The sequence below is a fragment of the Spermophilus citellus genome (assembly GCF_964194105.1).
Source record: "Spermophilus citellus genome assembly, chromosome: 1".
NCBI classification, from domain to species: Eukaryota; Metazoa; Chordata; class Mammalia; order Rodentia; family Sciuridae; genus Spermophilus; species Spermophilus citellus.
Genome location: NC_138182.1, coordinates 168,124,659 through 168,145,409, shown reverse-complemented (window position 1 = coordinate 168,145,409; position 20,751 = coordinate 168,124,659). Strand labels below are relative to the sequence as shown.

The following is a 20,751-nucleotide window of genomic DNA, read 5'->3' as shown; positions in this document are numbered from 1 at the left end:
TCATTATAAATGTTTTAAAAGTGTGTTTAAGTAAAAAATCTATGTCTCCATTAATTTTTTTCATTAAAGGAAAACAAAGTGTTGCGGACAGTTCCTCTCCTAGCAGCATGCCTCCCCCAGGACAAGTGTAAAGTAAAGATTGGTCGTCGCTTTAGTGAAGAAAGGTAAATGAATTTTAGGGCAATTTAAGATGTTTCTTTTTTACACAGATCTTTCTTTGGGAGGGTTAAAATTATGCCCTTGGCAATTGGATAGAAAAGTCTAGATGGAGAAGAGTAGTGAAGATTGGGAGGCTGGTAGAATTGTGGCTAATGAATCAGTAGAGTACACAAAATTGTGAGACACTTAACCTATACTTTATGAACTAATTAGTATTTTTACTTGATTAGATAAATAACTAGGTAGAGAGGAACTTTTATTAGGAATTCAATAAATATCATAAAACTTTTGTTTTCCCCACAGCTAATAAAGATAATTTAAATATATATTTTTTTTAGAGATATTGAACTTTCAACTGTCTGCCGGAAGTCTAGCACATTAATATTATATCCAGGAGCTGAAGCTACAGATTTGGAAGAATTTATATTAGATTCTCCTGTTTATCCTTCTACAATCATCATCATTGATGGTACATGGAGCCAGGCTAAGGATATTTTCTATAAAAATTCCTTGTTCCGACTTCCTAAACAGGTAAAACTAGTGTTTTGACATAAAATAAATACATATAATTATGTATAATTATGTATATTATTTATATTTTCTGTGAAGCAATACATACATTTTAATATATTAATTTAGTGGCATTTATATGTGTTAATGTAGAGGAGAGTGGTAGAATTAATTACATGTGCTTTGTGTATTTGAATACATTTATGTGTGTGTATATATGCATGTATATATACATATATATGATTCCAAATTTGTCATCCCTTTTCAATTCCTATAGTCATATAGGAATATAGGCATTTGCTATATTAAGAGTCTCATATAATGACACATACCTGTAATCCCAGCAATATGGCTGCTGAGACAGGAGGATTACAAGTTTGAGGCCAGCCTGGCAGTTTAGTGAGACCCTGTTTCTAAACAAAAAGGGTTAGGGATAAAGGTTAGTGGCCTAGTGCTTGGCTAGCATGCATGAGGCCCTAGATTTGATCCTCATTACTAGGGGAAAAAAAAAGTCTCTTAGACATTTAATCAGAGAAGTATTCCAGGATTATTTTTATGTATATATAATGTTTTTCATTAAGATTATACTTAAATACTTTAATTTACTCACTAAATTACCCAGTTCTCATTAGGAATGATTGAATTTTTTAATAGTGCTATTGTATTTTTTTATACTTTTATTTAATTTATTTTTTTGTGGTGCTGAGGATTGAACCCAGTGCCTCACATGTGCTAGGCAAGCACTCTACCACTGCGCCATAACAGCAGCCCAGGAATGACTAAATTTTTTAACAAAATACTTTTTGTTACTCATTATTATAATCACATGGTTTATTCTTTAATTTTTTGATGTAATTATTTATGATGATATATTTTCTAATATTGAGCCATTCAATTGTTCTTGGAATGAACTCTTTTGAGTTCATACTATTTTGTGGTAATTATTCAAGCTTTTTACTTGTATTTGGATCTGTTTTTTTAATAACTTTTATATTTCTCTAAGGAATTCTGTTTTTCTTCTAAGTTAGTACATTAGTTGCTGTATACAAACATATATTCTTAAATAATTATTTTAATTTCTCTGGAATCTGTTTTTTGTTTTTAATCACACACATACACTTGTGTGCACACACGTACGAATAATTTTTCCATGAAGAGTTAGGAGAAGTTTCTTTATTTTTTGAGTTTTAAAAAAGGTTTTAAAAAGATTTCGGCTGGGGTTGTGGCTCAGTGTTAGAGCTCTTGCCTAGCACATGTGAGGCACTGGGTTCCATCCTCAGCACAAATTAAATAATTAAATAAAATAAAGTTATTATGTTCATCTACAATTAAAAAATAAAATAAAAAGTAAGATTTTAGATAGTTTATAATGGCTACTTTATTTTCATTTCATTAATTTTTTTCTTTTTTTATTTGTTCCTTTTAGATATATATGACGATAGAGAGTATTTTGACATATTATATATACATGGAGTATAACTTTTTCTAATTAGGATTCTGTTCTTGTGGTTGAACATGATGGGAATTACACTGATGGTATATTCATATATGAATGTAGGAGTTATGCCTGATTCATTTCACTGTCTTTCCTGTTGTTATTCTCCCCTCCCTTCCCTTCATTCCCCTTCATTTAATCCACTGAACTTCTCTTCTCCCCATACCCTTTGTTGTTAACATTTGTATATCAGACAGAACATTTAGCCTTTAGTTTTTTGGGATTGGCTTATTATTAATTTCCATCTTCGTCAGTTTTATTTTTAATTTTTATTTTTATTTTTAATTGGCACAAAATAATTGTACATATGTATGTATTACATGTGATGTATTGATACATGTATACATTGTGTAATATTTAAACCAAGGTATTTAGCATATCCTTTACCTCAAACATTTGTTATTTTATTTCTTTGTGGTGAGAACATTCAAATCATTGTTATAGCTATTTTGAAATATACCTTCATTATTGTTGATTATTGTGCAATAAAGACCAGAATGTATTTCTGCTAACTGTAAATTTATTCATTGACATCTCTTCTCCCTCCTTCCATCTCTCTTTTCTTCCCCAGTCTCTGGTAACCACTACTTTACTGTCTGCTTCTATGAGATCAGCTGTTTTTAGATTCCATAGAGGAGTGTGATCATGTGGTATTTTCTCTCTGTGCCTGGCTTATATTGCTTATTTACCATGATTTCCATGTTCATTCATGTTGCTGCAAATTACACAATTTTGTTCTTTTTTTTAATGGCTGAACAGTATCCCAAGAAACACACACACACCTACACACACACACACCCCATTTTCTTTATCCATTCATCTAATAATGGACTCTTTTATTACTTCCATATTTTGGCTATTATGAATAGTACTGCAGTGAACCCGGGAGTACAGATAACTTTTCAACATACAGATTTCCTTTCCTTTGGTTATAATAGGTAGTGGTGGTATTGCTGGATCACATGATAATTCTAATTTTAGTTTTTTGCAGAACCTCCACACTGTTTTCCATAATGGCTCTAGTAATTACATTTCCACCTAGTGTATAGGAGTAGCCTTCCCCCCATATACATACCAATATTTGTTACTTTTTATCTTTTTGATAATAGCCATTCTAATTGAGGTGAGGTTATATCTGTTGTGATTTGCTGTTCTCCAATTAGTGATCTTGGGCTTTTTTTCATGTACTTATTGTTCATTTGTACATCTTCTTTTCATAAATGTTATTTGGGAATTTTGACTGGATTCTTTTTTTTCCCCCATGGAGTTGCTTAGTTTCCTTATATACTCTGGATATTAACTCCTTTTGTTAGATGCACCATTTGCAAATATTGTTTCTCATTCTATAGATTATTTCTTCACTCTGTTGTTTCCTTTGATGTACAGAAGCTTTTCAGTTTGATGTAATCCTATTTGTCTATTTTTGCCTCTGTGCTTTTGAAATCTTATTCAGAAAATCTTTGTCCAGACCAATTTTGTGAAACATTTCCCCTGTTTTCATCTAGTAATAGTTTTATAATTTTGGATCTTATATTTAAGTCTTTAATTCATTTTGAATTGCTTTTTGTATATGACAAGAGATAGGGCATATTTTTATTTTTAATTTATAGGATGTACAGTTTTCCCAGCATCATTTAAGATTTGAACTTCAAGTACTGCTGTGGTCTGAATTTTGATCCTCACCTATCACACTCATAAGTTGGAACCCCAACTCCCAATGTGATAGCATTTGGACATGGGGCTTTTGTGAGATAGTTAGGTCGTGAGCATGGAGCCCTCATGATGGAATTAGTGCCCTTAAAATAAGAGACACAAAATATATATCTCTTCACCCTGTCCCTCTCTTTCTCTCTTCTGTAAGAGGATACAGCAAGAAGACTTCATCTGCAAACTAGAAAGACAGCTCTCACTAGGACCTGGAGCATACTGGTACCCCAATCAGATTTTCCAGCCTCCAGCACTGTGAGAAATGTCTGTTGTTTAAGCCATCCAACTTTTTCTTTTTTTGGTGGTGGTTTTGGGGCCTGAACATGAGGTGCTTCACCAATGAGCTATATCCCCATCCTTTTTTATTTTGAAACCGGGTCTCACTAAGTTGCCCAGGCTGGCCTCAAACTCAAGATCATCCTGCCTCCCAAGCAATTGGTATTTCAGGCATGTGCCTACCTCCAGCAAATCTGATCTTTTTATAATAACTAAGTTCCTTTGTTAAAGTTTCTAGTTCCTTCTTTAATGATAAAGAGAAGGAAGGCTGCAATATTTCTTCTTAGTTTAACTTTTCATTGCATCCTATCATTTTGGGTTGAACTGTTCTATCTATAGCATTGAAGTAATTTATTATCTTGATTTCTTTTAATCTGTGGATTATCAATGAGTTCTTAATCACCAAGTATAATAATATTTTTTCTTTTATTTTTATTTCTGATTTTGTTAAATTATGATCAAGAACTTTGGATGCAGTATTTTGAATAAGTTTATAATTTCTGTGTGGAAAAATACATGATAGATTTTTGTTCATGTTCTATGAATATAAAAATATATAGTCTCTAGTCAATAAATATTTCATTATTGTTTTTAATTTTATTAACTGCATTTTATGCATTCTTTCTTTTTGGTATACTTGAGCTGTATATGCTGAAAAAATATGAATGAAAAACTTCAGTCCTTATGTATTTTTAATGATGTTATCTTTGAATTCCCAGTAGTTTTCATCTGCTCTGCTGTTGGTGCATACAAGCTATGCACTTAGTGAATAACAATGAAACCCTGACTTCTGAAGTTTTTATCTCAAGTTCTTTGATTCCCTTTGACCAAAATGCTGACATAGTTTTTAGATAATACTTAAATAAGTTCTAAACAGTTTTAGAAAGTAGCTGCTGAACTGAGTGCTTTGAATGGGCCAGTCCCAATTCAAGTGCTTTATATATATTAATTCATTTACTGTTTCTTCAGATCCTATGAACTAATATCTGTTGAGGAAACATAAATAACAGCTGAGAAAACTGAGACACAGAGATCTTAAACTTACTTTTTATTTTGTGTCTCTTTTATAGCTGCAATGTAAACTTGCTTAGTTTAGACCAAGACTTGTGTTCTTAACCATACCAAGTTGTAAACTTTTATGTTGAAATAACTTGAAACTTACAGAAAAGTTTCAAGAATAGTAATTAAGTACCCTTGAATGTCAATGATAGACTGTATATAGAACAGCAGTCTTATAAGATTGTATCAGCCTAGTGACATCATGGCTGTCTTAAGTGCGTTCTTTGATGTTTATGCAGTGTTTACATTGATTTTTTTCTGTACTGAGGATTGAATGTAGGGCCTTGTGCATGCTAGGCAGGAGCTCACCACTGGGTATCTCACATATGCCAGCCTTCACACAGTGTTTATAAACAAAATGGTCTAATGATTCATTTTTCAGAATGAATTCCTATTGGTTAAGTGATGTATCAATGTATATAAATGGAAAAATAGATAAATTGAGATGAAAAAGGTATTGGTTTTTGAAGTAAGTGTAGACTTATTTTTAGACATCGATACAATTGTAAAATGATACTGATAATTGTTATGGTTTTTACAGTGAGTTCTGAACTATCTTGTGTAACACTTAAAATTAGTTCATTTTAAACATTGTCTAAGTTTTGAAACATTACTCATTTATATGTGATGATTTTTAGTGTATGACAATATTCAGTTCATTAGTAGCCCTGTTTTCCAATTTTTTTGGAAGAAAAATTAATTTATTTTATTACATAATAGACATTGTTAGGGCCCTGCTTTAATAGACACAAATAAGTAAAAAAATAAATGACTATTTCATGTGTAATTGACAGAAATTCAACTTTAACTAACTAAAACATGAAAGGAAGTATTATATAGGTCATATACCTGGGAAGCTCCAAGTAGCTAGAAATGTCTCAAGCTGTGCTAGATCTGGTTATCAAACAGCTCTGTTTTTGAGGTTTGGTTTCTTTTGTGTTAATCTGTTTTTCTCATATGAATGGACTTCTCACCTTATATTGGAAGTTGTCTGTAGGATGCAGCAGATTAATCCTGTTTTAATTTGGCCTAATCCAAAGATGATTTCTCTTTCCCACAGTAGAATCCTGGATGTCCCTGCAGTTAGGGTTGATGGAGAATGATATTAACAGAACTGCCTGAAATAGGAAGTTCCTCAGTGTACATGAGCTGTTGTTATCAGAAAGGTAACTTAAACAGGTGTCTTGGCAGACAATAGACTCTCTAGATACTATAGTCTGCTACATATTAATTGTTTATTTGAAATCAAGGTATATGCTTGCTTATACATTCCTTGGTTGAATTAAAGTTAGTGCTCCATATAAATTTTAAAATAATTATTTTATAGTGTTACAAAGCAAGAAATAAAATGAATTTTTGTCTGATTTTTCAAAATTTATAAACATTGTAGTAAAAATCAATTAGATTTTATTCCTAAATGCGATTTGTTTTCTTTTTATCCCATTTTCAGTACACATATAACCTTACATCTGTTTTTTTCATAGATTGGTCTTAGCTGTTGCTCTTAATTTAATTGACTCATTTGTTTCCATAATAGGATAAACATTTTGCTCCAAATATATAAGTGAAAAATGTTGGAAAGAAAACAAAAATTAGCATCAAATACTAAAGTCCAGAGTGTTGTTCTTGTTTTAGGGGAGGGGATTGAACTGAGGGTCTTGGGCGTGCTGGGCAAATGCTGTACCACTGAGGTACACCCTAGCCCTTCTTAATAAATTTTGTTTTGACAAAGGGTCTCACTGAAGTTGCCTAGGCTGGCCTTAAATTTGAAATCCTCCTGCTTCAGCCTTTCAAGTAGCTGGGATTATAGGGTTGTGCCAATACAGCCTGCTGTATTGCTTTCTTTATAGAAAAAAAAATATATTTTTGTCTTCTAATAAGCAAGTAACCATATGTGAACTTCATACTTACATAATTAAGGAATGAAAGAATTGTAATTCAAACCTATTAATTTAGCCTCCTTTTAATCTGGACTTTGAATATATTCATTTGTCAATGAATCTCTTCGCTCAGAGGAATGTAACACATGAGACTTTTGACATTTGCTAGAAATAAATCCAAGGTGAGTATGGAAATATTTGCAGAGTCCCTGGCTTTCTTCATGAATATATTTCCATGGAGTATTTGCATATCCTTGCTTTGCTGCCTTAACAACATCTACTAAAGTGTAATTTCTCACTTGCTAAGCAGAGTACTATTGAGAGCACATATTGGATAAGAGATTTTCATGACACCTTTTTCTTTTGTCCACATACAGTTATTATGGACTAGTTTATGTTACATATTTGATCTCTTGCCAAATTCATTATTGTCCTTTTTGTTTCATACAAAACTATTTTCTTTTAATATTTCTATCAGCATTGGGGGGTTGGTTTACTTTTTAATGCCCCTTTTTCCACATCAAAAGAAGGTTTTTATATTTTTTTCCCCACTTCAACTGAGTTGATAATGTAAAAGATTCTGGAAAAGTAGAGAGCAGTGCTGCCTCATTGACATATAGATTTTGAGTAGCCTGTTGTACTAGGTGTTTGTTAAATGACGTCTGTATTGTAGTTTCCAGTATCATCCTTATATTAGTGCCATGGCAAAATACGTAATTGTAAAACTTTACTGACCTTGTGATACAGCCAGAACAGTTGAATGTTAAATCCATAATACCAAAGTCCTCACATATCAGTGATTTACTTTATAATTTATAAAGTAAATAAATAAATTGTTAAATTTGTTGACATATTTGTACTTTCTAGAGTTTTCTGGTTCATTTGTTATAGTGTTTTGTATTCTTCATAGGCAATCAGGGCGATTTCTGAACCTGTAGGTAGTATTTACATATAGAAGTGGAGTTAGCTTGAACACATTTGCGTTTATTTGTTGTATGTGTCTAGGTGATAAATAGGATGTGGTAGGCGCTATGGTATATATATAAATTTAAAAATGGTTATCAGAATTCTAGGCATGGAATTCCCTGTGCTTCTTCCATTTGTTCTTTATTCAGTTCTTAACTGTGATCTTACTTCTCTTATTGGGAGAGATTCTCAAATCCCTTGGCAAATAATAATATAATTATATTAATTTTTGAACTGGAAGGAATCTTAAAGATTAATCTTCAGATTTCAAAAATGTGGAAGCTACTGACCAGCAATAAATGACCCAGTTAAATGGAGAATTTGTAGTAGAATCTGTATCTTCTGCATTCTAATTCAATATATTATGCTTAATCTAGCTTATTCTAATTTAAAAATCTGTATTTAATTTTATTTTAGAATGTACTGAAATTTGCGATTATATGTCACAAATCATTTGTTCTAATGTAGTTCCTTAAATTTAGGAATTTTTATTTTGAAATATAATAAATTGTGTAGAGATAAGTGTACAGTAGCAGAATGTGAAAGGATGTGCTCTGCTTTCCTTTTCAAACTGTGGTCCGTGGACCAGCAGTAGCATTGTATCATTTGGGAGCTTAGAAATGCATAATCTCAGTTCCCACCTCAGAACTACTAAAAAATTTCATTTTAACAAGATCACTAGGTGATGCTTTGAAGTAGGAAAGGAAACTGCACATTCCTGGTATGTGTGGTAATTTAGGAACTGTTAACTGTATAGGTATACCTAATGCCTGAGCAGTTATTGTCTAACCTGAATATATGTGCCTGTTCTGATATCCAGGTAAGTAAATATTATGTGTGTTTTGGTTCTTAGTGTGTATATTTTCCTTTGCTCAACATACCTTTTATACAAACAGAGATATGATAAATTGTGATATAAAGGTGTATTAAGAATTGTAAAAAATGCAAAAAAAAATCAATAAGAGAGCTCAGGTATAATGGCATAATTTGCCATGAACATACTTTATATACAGAGTTATGAAAAATTGTGCTGTGAATGGATAATTATGAATGTAATGCATTCCACTATTGTCATGTATGATATAAATAAATTAAAAAAAGGTAGGCTTCAGAAACTTCTAGAGTTTTGATGTAAAACCTTGGAGTTATAACTGTTTTGTATTTCTACAAAAGGACCTGCAATTCCAGGGCTGAAAAACCCATTTTGTTTTGTGCTATTATATAAGGCATAAAACAATCAACCATTTAAAAAAAGGATTGATGCTTTTAATTTTCGGAAAAATACTTTTTGTTTAAGACTGTGTTGAGTATTTTTCTTTGCCCTTTACATTTTGAAAATGTGAAAAAATATAACTATAATATAGGAATATTTTTTTCTCTACATTGCAAATGATTTGAGATAAATTCTGCATTTTTTATTTTTTAAAACATTAGCTTTATTGATATACAACTTATATACAATAAATTATCCATTTTAAACATGATTTGATGAATTCTGGCAAATGAATACAATTGAATCATTGTCATAATTGAGATATAGAGAATATTTCTATCTTGAAAAGTTCCCTTCATATAAAGCCAGTATTTTTTTCTGCAAAGAGGCATGTGTACCTATACAGTATTTGGATATATTAGCACTTAGAAAAGTAATTAACAGAGCAATATAAAATTTATTCTGTCTACATAAATGAAAAAAGACAATAAACTCATATTGGATCAACTCTAACCATTTAAGACAGTATAAATTGTTTACCTTATTCCTTGATATAGTTAAGAGTTCAGTGAATATAGTTATAAATTGTATCCTGGCTGATAAAACCTATTAGTATATAAAACCATAATATTTCTTGAATTGGCACTTTTATTGAAATACACAGTTCAGTAATTAATGAAATCATGTGATATCATTTTTTGATGCTAAAGAAGATAAATTCAAAATACCTTTTTTTGGGGGGTACTGGGGATTGAACTCAGGGACACTTGACCACTGAGCCAGATCCCCAGCACTATTTTGTATTTTTTGTTAGAAACAGGGTCTCACTGAGTTGCTTGGTGCCTTACTTTTTGCTGAGGCTGGCTTTGAACTTGTGATCCTCTCGCCTCAGCCTCCCAAGCTGCTGCGATTATAGGCCTGTGCCACTGCACCCAGCTCAAAATATATTTTAAATTTAAAAATATCTTCTGAGATTTAGAAGGATGTGCATTTGCTTGACTTATTATTTATTTTTTGAATTTTTTTAATATTTATTTTTCAGTTTTGGCAGACACAACATCTTTATTTTATTTGTATGTGGTGCTGAGGATTGAACCCAGCACTGTGCGCATGCCAGGCAAGTGCGCTACCGCTTGAGCCACATCCCCAGCCCACTTATTATTTTTTAAATATATTTTTTAGTTGTAGATGGACATAATACCTTTATTTTATTTATTTATTTTTACATGGTGCTGAGTATTGATCCCAGTGTTTCACATGTGCTAGGTGAGGGCTCTACCCCTGAGTCACAACCACAGCCCCAGCTTAACTTGTTTTTTGAAGCAAAGTAAAAGTAATTATCTCTGCTGTCCTTCTAGATAGCATTCTACTGCCTGCCCCATACCTTTAGGTGTTGAGTTACAAGTATGTTATGTTTGCTTTTAACTTTTTTTCTGTATTCATGTGTACTGTATCAACATATATTAACAGATAGAGGATCTTTGATTTATTTCTTGAAATAAAAAAATAAACAAGAAATAAGATGATAATGCAATGTAAATTTATTCCCATTTTCCTTTCCATGGGAGTGTTTCTCCAGATGGATGCATATAGCTCTGTCTTAGTTGGCTTTTAGTCCTTTTGGGTTGCTGTGACTAGACTGGATGGTTTAAACAACAGAAATTCATTTCTCACAGTTCTAGTGGCTTGGAAATTCAGATCCAGATGCCAGTTAATTTGGTTTCTGGTGAAGGCTCTCTTTCTGACTTGCACATATCCTTGAATGGAAAAGAAAGAGAACTCTGGTGTTTCTTTTTCTAATTAAGCCCTATGAGATAGAGCCCCACCCTCAACACCTCATTTAATCTTTATTACCTCTGCACAGGCCCTATCTCCAAGTAAGGTCACATTGTGGGTTAGGACTTAATGAATTTTGGAAGGATCTTATTCAGTCCACAGAAATATCTCATTTATGTTTCATAATATTCTATAACATGAATCTACCTAGTGGATTAAGTTATCAGTGATTTCCCTAAAGAGATGTATGTTTGTGTTTTCTCAAATAGTATAGATTATAAATTATAAATCTCTCTCTGATGAAATAAACACTTTTGACATTTGTCCTCAGTCAAGATTTACTGTGATGTTTATTTTTATAGGATACTATCCTAAAAGTAAGATTATAAAATCAAAAGGAATACACATTTAAACTTTCAAGTAAGGGATATTATGAATATTTGCTGGTTTGATGAGTAATTGATAGCTCATTAATTGAATTTTCATTTCCATTCTTTTACTGAGGCTGAAGACCTTTTTAGTCTTACACACTGTGTTAGCCTTTCATCATTGTGACCAAAACACCTGACCAGAACAACTTAAATGAGGAAAAATTTATTCTGAGCTCATGATTTCACAGGTTCAGTCTGTGGTTTGCACACTCTATCTATTTGGGCCTGAGGTGAGGTAGAACATAATGGCAGAAAAGTTTGACAGAGGACATCTGCTTACTTCATGGCAGCTAGGAAGCACAAAGAGAAAGGAGGATCCAGGGAATAATATATAATTTCTGAAGGCATGCCCCAGTGGCATACTTACCACCCAGTTAGTCCTTTCTAATTACTAATCCATCAAATGGCTTAATCCACTGGTTAGTTTACAGCTCTCACACTTCTTGTATTAACATAGGAGCTTTTGGGGAACACCTCGTATCCAAACCATAAGACAGACTATTTATATTTCTTCTGTGAATCATTTAGTTATATATTTTGCCAATTTTTTTTGTGATGGTTAAGAAGGGTTTATTTATCATTTTTACCAGTTTATAGCCCTCTTTCAAAGAAGATAAACCATTTTCTCTTGTCTCATGCATTTCACATACTTTGTCTTATAAAGGTTAAAGTCCTTTGACTTTGTTTCTAGTTGATTTTGTCCTATAGAAATAATCTAAATATATGTGGTTAGATTTTTCAGTTTACTTCTTTATGGAGACTGGCGTTTCTCTCTTACTTGGTTCTTCCACATCCAAAATTTACATTAATATTTTCCTAATTTTTTAATTTTTAGTTTTTCATTTTTTATGTACATTTTGATGTTAAACCATCTATAATATATCTGCTAAATGATATGAAGTAGGTGGTACTGTTATTAAAGACTTTCATGTGAGGAAGATGAGATCTCAAATAGTTGAGGAATGTTATTAATTAAGTGCTGTTGGGACAATTGTGGTACTTTTTGGAAAAAATAGATTTGTACTTGACATGATATTTGGGAATAAATTGCTAATGGGTTCATGTTCATAGCAGCACAATTCACAATAGCTAGACTGTGGAACCAACCCAGATGCCCTTCAATAGATGAATGGATAAAAAAAATGTGGCATTTATACACAATGGAATATTACTCAGCACTAAAAAATAACAAGATCATGGCATTTGCAGGGAAATGGATGGCATTAGAGCAGATTATGCTAAGTGAAGCTAGCCAATCCCTAAAAAACAAATGCAGAATGTCTTCTTTGATATAAGGGTGGGGGGACTCAAAACAGAGCAGGGAGGAAGAGCATGAGAAGAAGATTACCATTAAATAGGGACTAGAGGTGTGTGGGAATGGGAGAGAGAAGGGGAATTGCACAGAAGATGGTAGGATACTCTCATTGTTATGCAAAATTACATATAAGATGGTGTGAGGGGGAAGAAAAAAGAGAGAGAAACGTGTCACAGTAGATTGGGTAGAAAGAGGGGAGGGAAGGGGAGGGGGGGATAGGAAGGGCAGCACAATACAATAGACACTAGTATAGCCCTATATATAAACGTGGCTCTATAACCAATGTGATCCTGCAATCTGTACATGTGGAAAAATAAGACTAAGGTTACGTACCCCATTTGAATCAAATGTATGATTCAAATGTATGTTCAACAGAGGCAAAGCATACTATGAGATGATCTTTAGTTCAATATAAGTATAGATGCTGTAAGAAAAAAAACAGGAATGATAAAAACATAAAATTTTAAATAGTGATGTAGTTACCATCAATAATGCTATCATCATCTTCTGGGAATTCCCTTTTAGTGGATTTTGTATATGAAACTTAGAGCTTAAAGTTTAATTCTCCAGTATTTGGAAACAGCCGTGTGTGTGTGTGTGTGTGTGTGTGTGTGTGTGTGTGTGTGCGCGCGCGCGTGCGCATATATATATATATATATATATATATATATATATTCATTTTCAGGTCTTTTTGAGCACAAAGCACTGGCCCCTCCCTTTAAGGTCATTTGGATGTTGTATGTTTTGGAAGTTGGAGATGATGTTTTGACCCAGTATCATTTGCTTGCATTCTAAAGGTGATATACTTAAAAGACCCTTGTCATTTATTTTCACTTTAAGGGTTTTAAAATCCATAGCCATTTTCTTGTATTTCATAGGTTGTCCATGTTTTCTTCCTCACATAGACAGTTTGTTTACATCCTACAGGATAAGAGGAATAGATATGCCAGCAGTTCCTGTGTAACCTCTGAGATTCATAGTTTTGGAGTTCCTCTTCTTTCAGGCTCCTTCTACATGAGCACATGACCTCTGCTTTCATTGAGTTGCTCCATAGTGAGTTGGGGGAACTGATAGAAGATGTTTTGTGAGTAATTATAAATCTCTCTGTGATCTAGAAACCCATGTTTTCTGTCAGGATAATTAAATAAATATAAATTATGAGTACATTATCCAGTCTCTTTTAGTAGTCAGACAAATTATCTTTACTTATCAGGTCAGAGCCCCCTGTGAGTAAGATTTTGGCAAGTGAGAGGAAAGGCCCTTATGTGAAATCTCCATTTTTAAGGTATGGGTGAGTGGTGGCAAATATGTGACAGAAGCAGTTGCAATGGTAGTTTCTCACTGTCATATTCTTGATGCAAGAGTGACATTGGCATTGGAGACAGTAGTAGTTACAGTAACCTTGGGTTCCTGGCATTTGATAATAACAGAGAAAAGATAATGTCTACATCATGCCATTTCTGTGGTGGCCTTGGGTATTTGCTTCTGGAAGTTTAACTTTGAGTCTGTCTTTCTAATTCTCTCAACGATGTTTGAATTGTCTAGTGGATTGTAATAAGATCTGGTTCTATTTACATATGTCAGATTGGTTGGTGTTTTATAAATAAGAAATCTGATTGATACTGTTGTCATCTTTTGGTGGTGAGATTGTCCATTTGATGTTTCTTGCCTTTTAAAGTTTTCCAGACAGCTTCAGTGAGCAGTACATACTTGTGTATTTAGGAAAAGAATGAAAAAACTAAAAGAATTCCTAACATCTGTGCTACATCTGTGGAAAATCTCAATAATTAATAGATTAATCACTGAAATGGCTTTTATTCTTGCATTCAAACATAGCTGTACTTATAAGTCTTTAATGCAACTCAAAAGCATTGCTCTGAATCTTTCTCAATATTATTGTTAGTGACAAAAGGTTGAACATTTAATGTGACTAAGTTGAGAAGACAAATTTTATTATAGTTTACTAAACTTTTTAAATTGTACGTATATAAGGAAAGGTTTATCTATATTAAATTTAAAGAAAAATAATTTCTGGTATTTATTGGATTTAATTTTTCAAAATATATTTTAGTAGACTAGTGCTACGTTATAAATTATGGTGTGGAATTTCTTATTGACAGTAAGTGAAAAAATAATGATCATGAATACACATCCTTTTTATTTCTAATTTTAAAGAAAATGTGAGGGTAAACATTGAAAGGTAACTGCCAAGTCAGAAAGGCAACAGAATTAGCATTTTTATACACTTAAAACATTTTTATCCAACAATCTTTATATATAATGTGTGGATCTGGGTCTGAATACAGCTTTGAGGTATCAGCCTTGAGGTATGTCTTTCTTTATTCCTGTTGGCTGAAATCTTCCTTTCCACCAATTTCATATATATATATATATATATTTTATTGATTGTTCAAAACATTACAAAGCTCTTGACATATCATCTTTCATACATTTGACTCAATTGGGTTATGAACTCCCATTTTTACCCCAAATACAAATTGCAGAATCACATCAGTTACACACTCACATTTTTCATAATGCCATATTAGTGACTGTTGTATTCTCTGCTACCTTTCCTATACCCTACTATTCCCCCTCCCCTTTCCTCCCATCATCCCTCTCTACCTCATCTGCTGTTCAATTCTCTCCCTTGTTTCCCCCCCCTTCCCTCACAACCTCTTCTATGTAATTTTCGTAACATTGAGGGTCTCCTACCATTTCCATATGCTTTCCCTTCTCTCTCCCTTTCTCTCCCCCCACTCGTCTTTGTTTAATGTTAATCTTTTCCTCATGCTCTTCCTCCCTGTTCTGTTCTTAGTTGCTCACTTTATATCAAAGAAGACATTTGGCATTTGCTTTTTAAGGATTGGCTAGCTTTACTTAGCATAATCTGCTCTAATGCCATCCATTTCCCTGCAAATTCTATGATTTTATCAGTTTTTAGTGCTGCGTAATACTCCATTGTGTATAGATGCCACATTTTTTTTAATCCATTCATCTATTGAAGGGCATCTAGGTTGTTTCCACAGTCTAGCTATTGTGAATTGTGCTGCTATGATCATTGATGTGGCAGTATCCCTATAGTACACTCTTTTAAGATCCTCAGGGAATAGTCCAAGGAGGGCGATAGCTGGGTCAAATGGTGGATCCATTCCCAGCTTTCCCAGGTATCTCCATACTGCTTTCCAAATTGGCCTCACCAATTTGCAGTCCCACCAGCAGTGTACAAGTGTACCCTTTTCCCCACATCCTCACCAACACTTATTGTTGTTTGACTTCATAATGGCTGCCAATCTTACTGGAGTGAGATGGTATCTTAGGGTGGTTTTGATTTGCATTTCTCTGACTGCTAGAGATGGTGAGCATTTTTTCATGTACTTGTTGATTGATTGTATGTCCTCCTCTGAGAAGTGTCTGTTCAGGTCCTTGGCCCATTTGCTGACTGGGTTATTTGTTATCTTATTGTTTAATTTTTTTGGGTTCTTTGTATATTCTGGATATTAGGGCTCTATCTGAAGTGTGAGGGGTAAAAATTTGTTCCCAGGATATAGGCTCCCTATTTACCTCTCTTATTGTTTCTCTTGCTGAGAAAAAACCTTTTAGTTTAAGTAAGTCCCATTTATTTATTCTTGTTATTAACTCTTGGATTATGGGCGTCCTGTTAAGGAATTTGCAGTCTGACCCCACAGTATCTAGATCATAGCGAACTTTTTCTTCTATCAGAGGCAGTGTCTCTGATTTGATATCTAGCTCCTTGATCCATTTTGAGTTAACTTTTGTGCATGGTGAGAGAAAGGGATTCAGTTTCATTTTGTTGCATATGGATTTCCAATTTTCCCAGCACCATTTGTTGAAGATGCTATCCTTCCTCCATTGCATGCTTTTAGCCCCTTTATCAAATATAAGAAAGTTGTAATTTTGTGGATTGGTTTCTGTGTCCTCTATTCTGTACCATTGGTCCACCTGCCTGTTTTGGTACCAGTACCACGCTGTTTTTGTTACTATTGCTTTGTAGTACAGTTTGAACTCTGGTATCGCTATACCTCCAGATTCACACTTCCTGCTTAGAATTGCTTTTGCTATTCTGGGTCTTTTGTTTTTCCATATGAATTTCATGATTGCTTTATCTATTTCTACAAGAAATGCTGTTGGGATTTTAATTGGCATTGCATTAAACCTGTAGAGAACTTTGGGTAATAGCGCCATTTTGATGATGTTAGTTCTGCCTATCCATGAACAGGGTACTTTTTCCATCTTCTAAGATCTTCTTCTATCTCTCTCTTTAGGGTTCTGTAGTTTTCATTGTATAAATCTTTCACCTCTTTTGTTAGGTTGATTCCCAAGTATTTTATTTTCTTTGAGGATATTGTGAATGGAGTGGTTTTCCTCATTTCCATTTCAGAAATTTTGTTGCTGATATACAGGAATGCCTTTGATTTATGCGTGTTGATTTTATATCCTGCCACTTTGCTGAATTCATTTATTAACTCTAGCAGTTTCTTTGTAGACCCTTTTGGGTCTGTTAAATATATTATCATATCATCCGCAAATAGCAATAATTTAAGTTCTTCTTTTCCTATTTTTATGCCTTTAATTTCTTTTGTCTGTCTCATTGCTCTGGCTAGTATTTCAAGAACTAAATTGAATAGAAGTGGTGATAGCGGGCATCCCTGTCTTGTTCCAGATTTTAGATGGAATGCCTTCAGTTTTTCTCCATTTAGGATGATGCTAGCCTGAGGTTTAGCATATATAGCTTTTACAATGTTGAGGTAAGTTCCTGTTATCCCTAGTTTTTCTAGTGTTTTGAACATAAAGGGATGCTGTACTTTGTCAAATGCTTTTTCTGCATCTATCGAGATGATCATATGGTTCTTGTCTTTAAGTCTATTGATGTGGTGAATATTATTTATCGATTTCCGTATATTGAACCAGCCTTGCATCCCAGGGATGAATCCTACTTGATCATGGTGCACAATTTTTTTTGATATGCTTTTGTATTCGATTCGCAAGGATTTTATTGAGAATTTTTGCATCCAAGTTCATTAGAGATATTGGTCTGTAGTTTTCTTTATTTGAAGTGTCTTTGTCTGGTTTTGGGATCAGGGTGATGTTGGCCTCATAGAATGAATTTGGAAGAGCTCCTTCTTTTTCTATTTCTTGAAATAGCTTGAAAAGTATTGGTATTAATTCTTCTTTGAAGGTTTTGTAAAACTCCGCTGTATACCATCCGGTCCAGGGCTTTTTTTGGTTGGTAGTCTTTTGATGGCTTCTGCAATTTCTTCCTTTGTTATTGGTCTGTTCAAATTGTGTGTGTCTTCCTGACTCAATCTGGGCACATCGTATGAATTAAGAAATTTATCAATGTCTTCACTATCTTCTATTTTATTGGAATATAGGGTTTCAAAATACTTTCTAATTATCTTCTATATTTCTGTAGTGTCTGTTGTGATATTGCCTTTTTCATCCCGTATGTTAGTAATTTGAGTTCTCTCTCTTCTTCTCTTCATTAGCATGGCTAAGGGCCTGTCGATCTTATTTATTTTTTCAAAGAACCAACTTTTAGTTTTTTCAAATTTTTCAATGGCTTTTTTTGTTTCAATTTCGTTGATTTCTGCTCTAATTTTAATTATTTCTTGTCTTCTACTACATTTGCTGTTGTTTTGCTCTTCCTTTTCTAGGTTTTTGAGGTGTAGTGTGAGTTCATTTATTTGTTGGTTTTTTTCTTTTTTTGAGGAAAGAACTCCAAGAAATGAATTTCCCTCTTAAAACTGCTTTCATTTTGTCCCATAGATTCCGGTATGTTGTGTCTGTATTGTCATTTGTGTCTAATAATTTTTTTATCTCCTCCTTTATGTCTTCTGTAACCCATTGATCATTCAGTAACATATTCTTCATTTTCCATGTGATGTAGGATTTTTCCTTCCTTCTTTTATCATTGATTTCCCGGTTCATTCCATTATGAGCAGATGCGGTCATTATATTATCTCCACGCCTTTATATTTACTAATAGTTGCCCTATGGCATAATATATGGTTTATCTTTGAGTAGGATCCATGTGCTGCTGAGGAGAACGTGTATCCACTTGATGATGGTTGATATATTCTATATATGTCGGTTAAGTCTAGGTTATTGATTGTGCTATTGAGTTCTATAGTTTCTTTATTCAGCTTTTGTCTAGAGGATCTATCTAATGGTGAGAGTGGTGTGTTGAAGTCATCCATAATTATTGTATTGTAGTCTATTTGACTCTTGAACTTGAGGAGAGTTTGTTTTATGAACGTTGCAGCTCCACTGTTTGGTGCATACAAATTGATAATTGTTATGTCTTGTTGGTGGATGGTTCCTTTTAACAGTATATAGTGTCCTTCTTTATCCCTTTTGATTAACTTAGGTTTGAAGTTGATTTTAATCGATATGAGTATGGCCACTCCTGCTTGCTTCCCAGGTCCATGTGAGTGGTATGATCTTTCCCAACCTTGTACCTTCAGCCTCTGTATGTCTTTTCCTATCATATGAGTCTCCTGAAGGCAGCATATTGTTGGATTTGTTTTTTTGATCCAGGTTACTAGCCTATGTCTCTTGATTGGTGAGTTTAGGCCATTAGCATTTAAGGTTACAATTGAAATATGATTTGTACTTCCAGTCATGTTTATTTATTTATTTATTTATTTATTTTAGTTTGGCTAGTTTTTACTTTTTGGTTATTTTCCTCCCCCTTTACTGAGATACCTCCTGCTGTTAGTTTTGGGCACTATTTTTCAATTCCTCTTCTTGTAGCATTTTGCTCAAAATGCTTTGTAGTGATGGTTTTCTGGCTGCGAATTCTTTTAGCTTTTGTTTATCGTGAAAGATTTTAATTTCATTGTCAAATATGAAGCTTAATTTGCTGGATACAGTATTCTTGGTTGCAATCCATTTTTTTTCAGCATTTGAAATACATTGTTCCAGGATCTTCTCGCTTTCAAAGTCTGTGATGAAAAATCAGTCGTTAACCTAATTGGTTTACCCCTGAATGTAATCTGCCTCCTTTCTCTCGTAGCTTTTAATATTCTCTTTTTGTTCTGTATGTTGGCCATCTTCATAATTATATGTCTTGGAATTGGTCTATTATGGTTTTGAATGTTTGGAGTCCTGTAGGCTTCCAGGATTTGACAATCCATTCCATCTTTCATCTCTGGGAAGTTTTCTAGAATTATTTCATTTAATATGTTGTCCATTCCTTTGGTTTGAATCTCAATGCCTTCTTCTATCCCGATGACTCTCAAATTTGGTTTTTTTGTGACATTCCATATCTCTTGAATAGATTGCTCGTGGAATTTAAGCATCTTTTCTGTGTTGACTATATTCTTTTCAAGTTGATAAACTTTGTCTTCATTATCTGATGTTCTGACTTCTACTTGATCTAGTCTATTTGTAATATTCTCGTTTGAGTTTTTAATTTGGTTTATAGTTTCCTGCATTTCTAGGATTACTGTTTGTTTTTTTTTAAGATCTCTATCTCCTGGTAAAGCTCGTTCTTTGCCATTTGAATTTGTTTGTTTAATTCATTTTCAAAATATACTTTTATTGCTTGGACTTGCTGTCTCATGTCTTCTCTAATATTCCTTTCCATCTGAGTTAGGTATGCCTTGAGTTCTTTCCCTATCCATGTTTCTGATGCTTCTAGGTCCTCCTGTAGATTTAAGTTGTCCTGCATTGTTTGTACTCCTTTTTTCCTTTGTTGTTTTCATGATGTTCACGCTACTTTCCAGCTCTATTTGATTGCTGTGTTTCTGCTCTCTTCTATAAATTTGTTTTGGTTTTTTATATCTCTGTTGTCTCTCCTGTGTGTTGGTAAACTATGCCTGCTAAAGTGGATTCCACTGGGAAGGAATTCCGACGGCCGAGCTCCAGTGACGTGACCTCTCTGCTATGGCGGGCCCCAGGCTCCTTGCCGGGGTGTCCGAATGGTGGGGTGGGATTGG

At 33.5% G+C, this 20,751-nt stretch overlaps 1 protein-coding gene across 1 annotated transcript in view; it reads left to right on the top strand.

Annotated features, from left to right (window-relative positions):
* Positions 1-20,751, top strand: part of DTWD2 (DTW domain containing 2) — a 146,505-nt gene that overhangs the window by 31,023 nt on the left and 94,731 nt on the right. The window contains exons 3-4 of the mRNA XM_081299110.1: positions 70-164; positions 498-690. Coding sequence (XP_081155236.1) covers positions 70-164; positions 498-690 — 288 coding nt within the window. The remainder of the gene's footprint in view (positions 1-69; positions 165-497; positions 691-20,751) is intronic.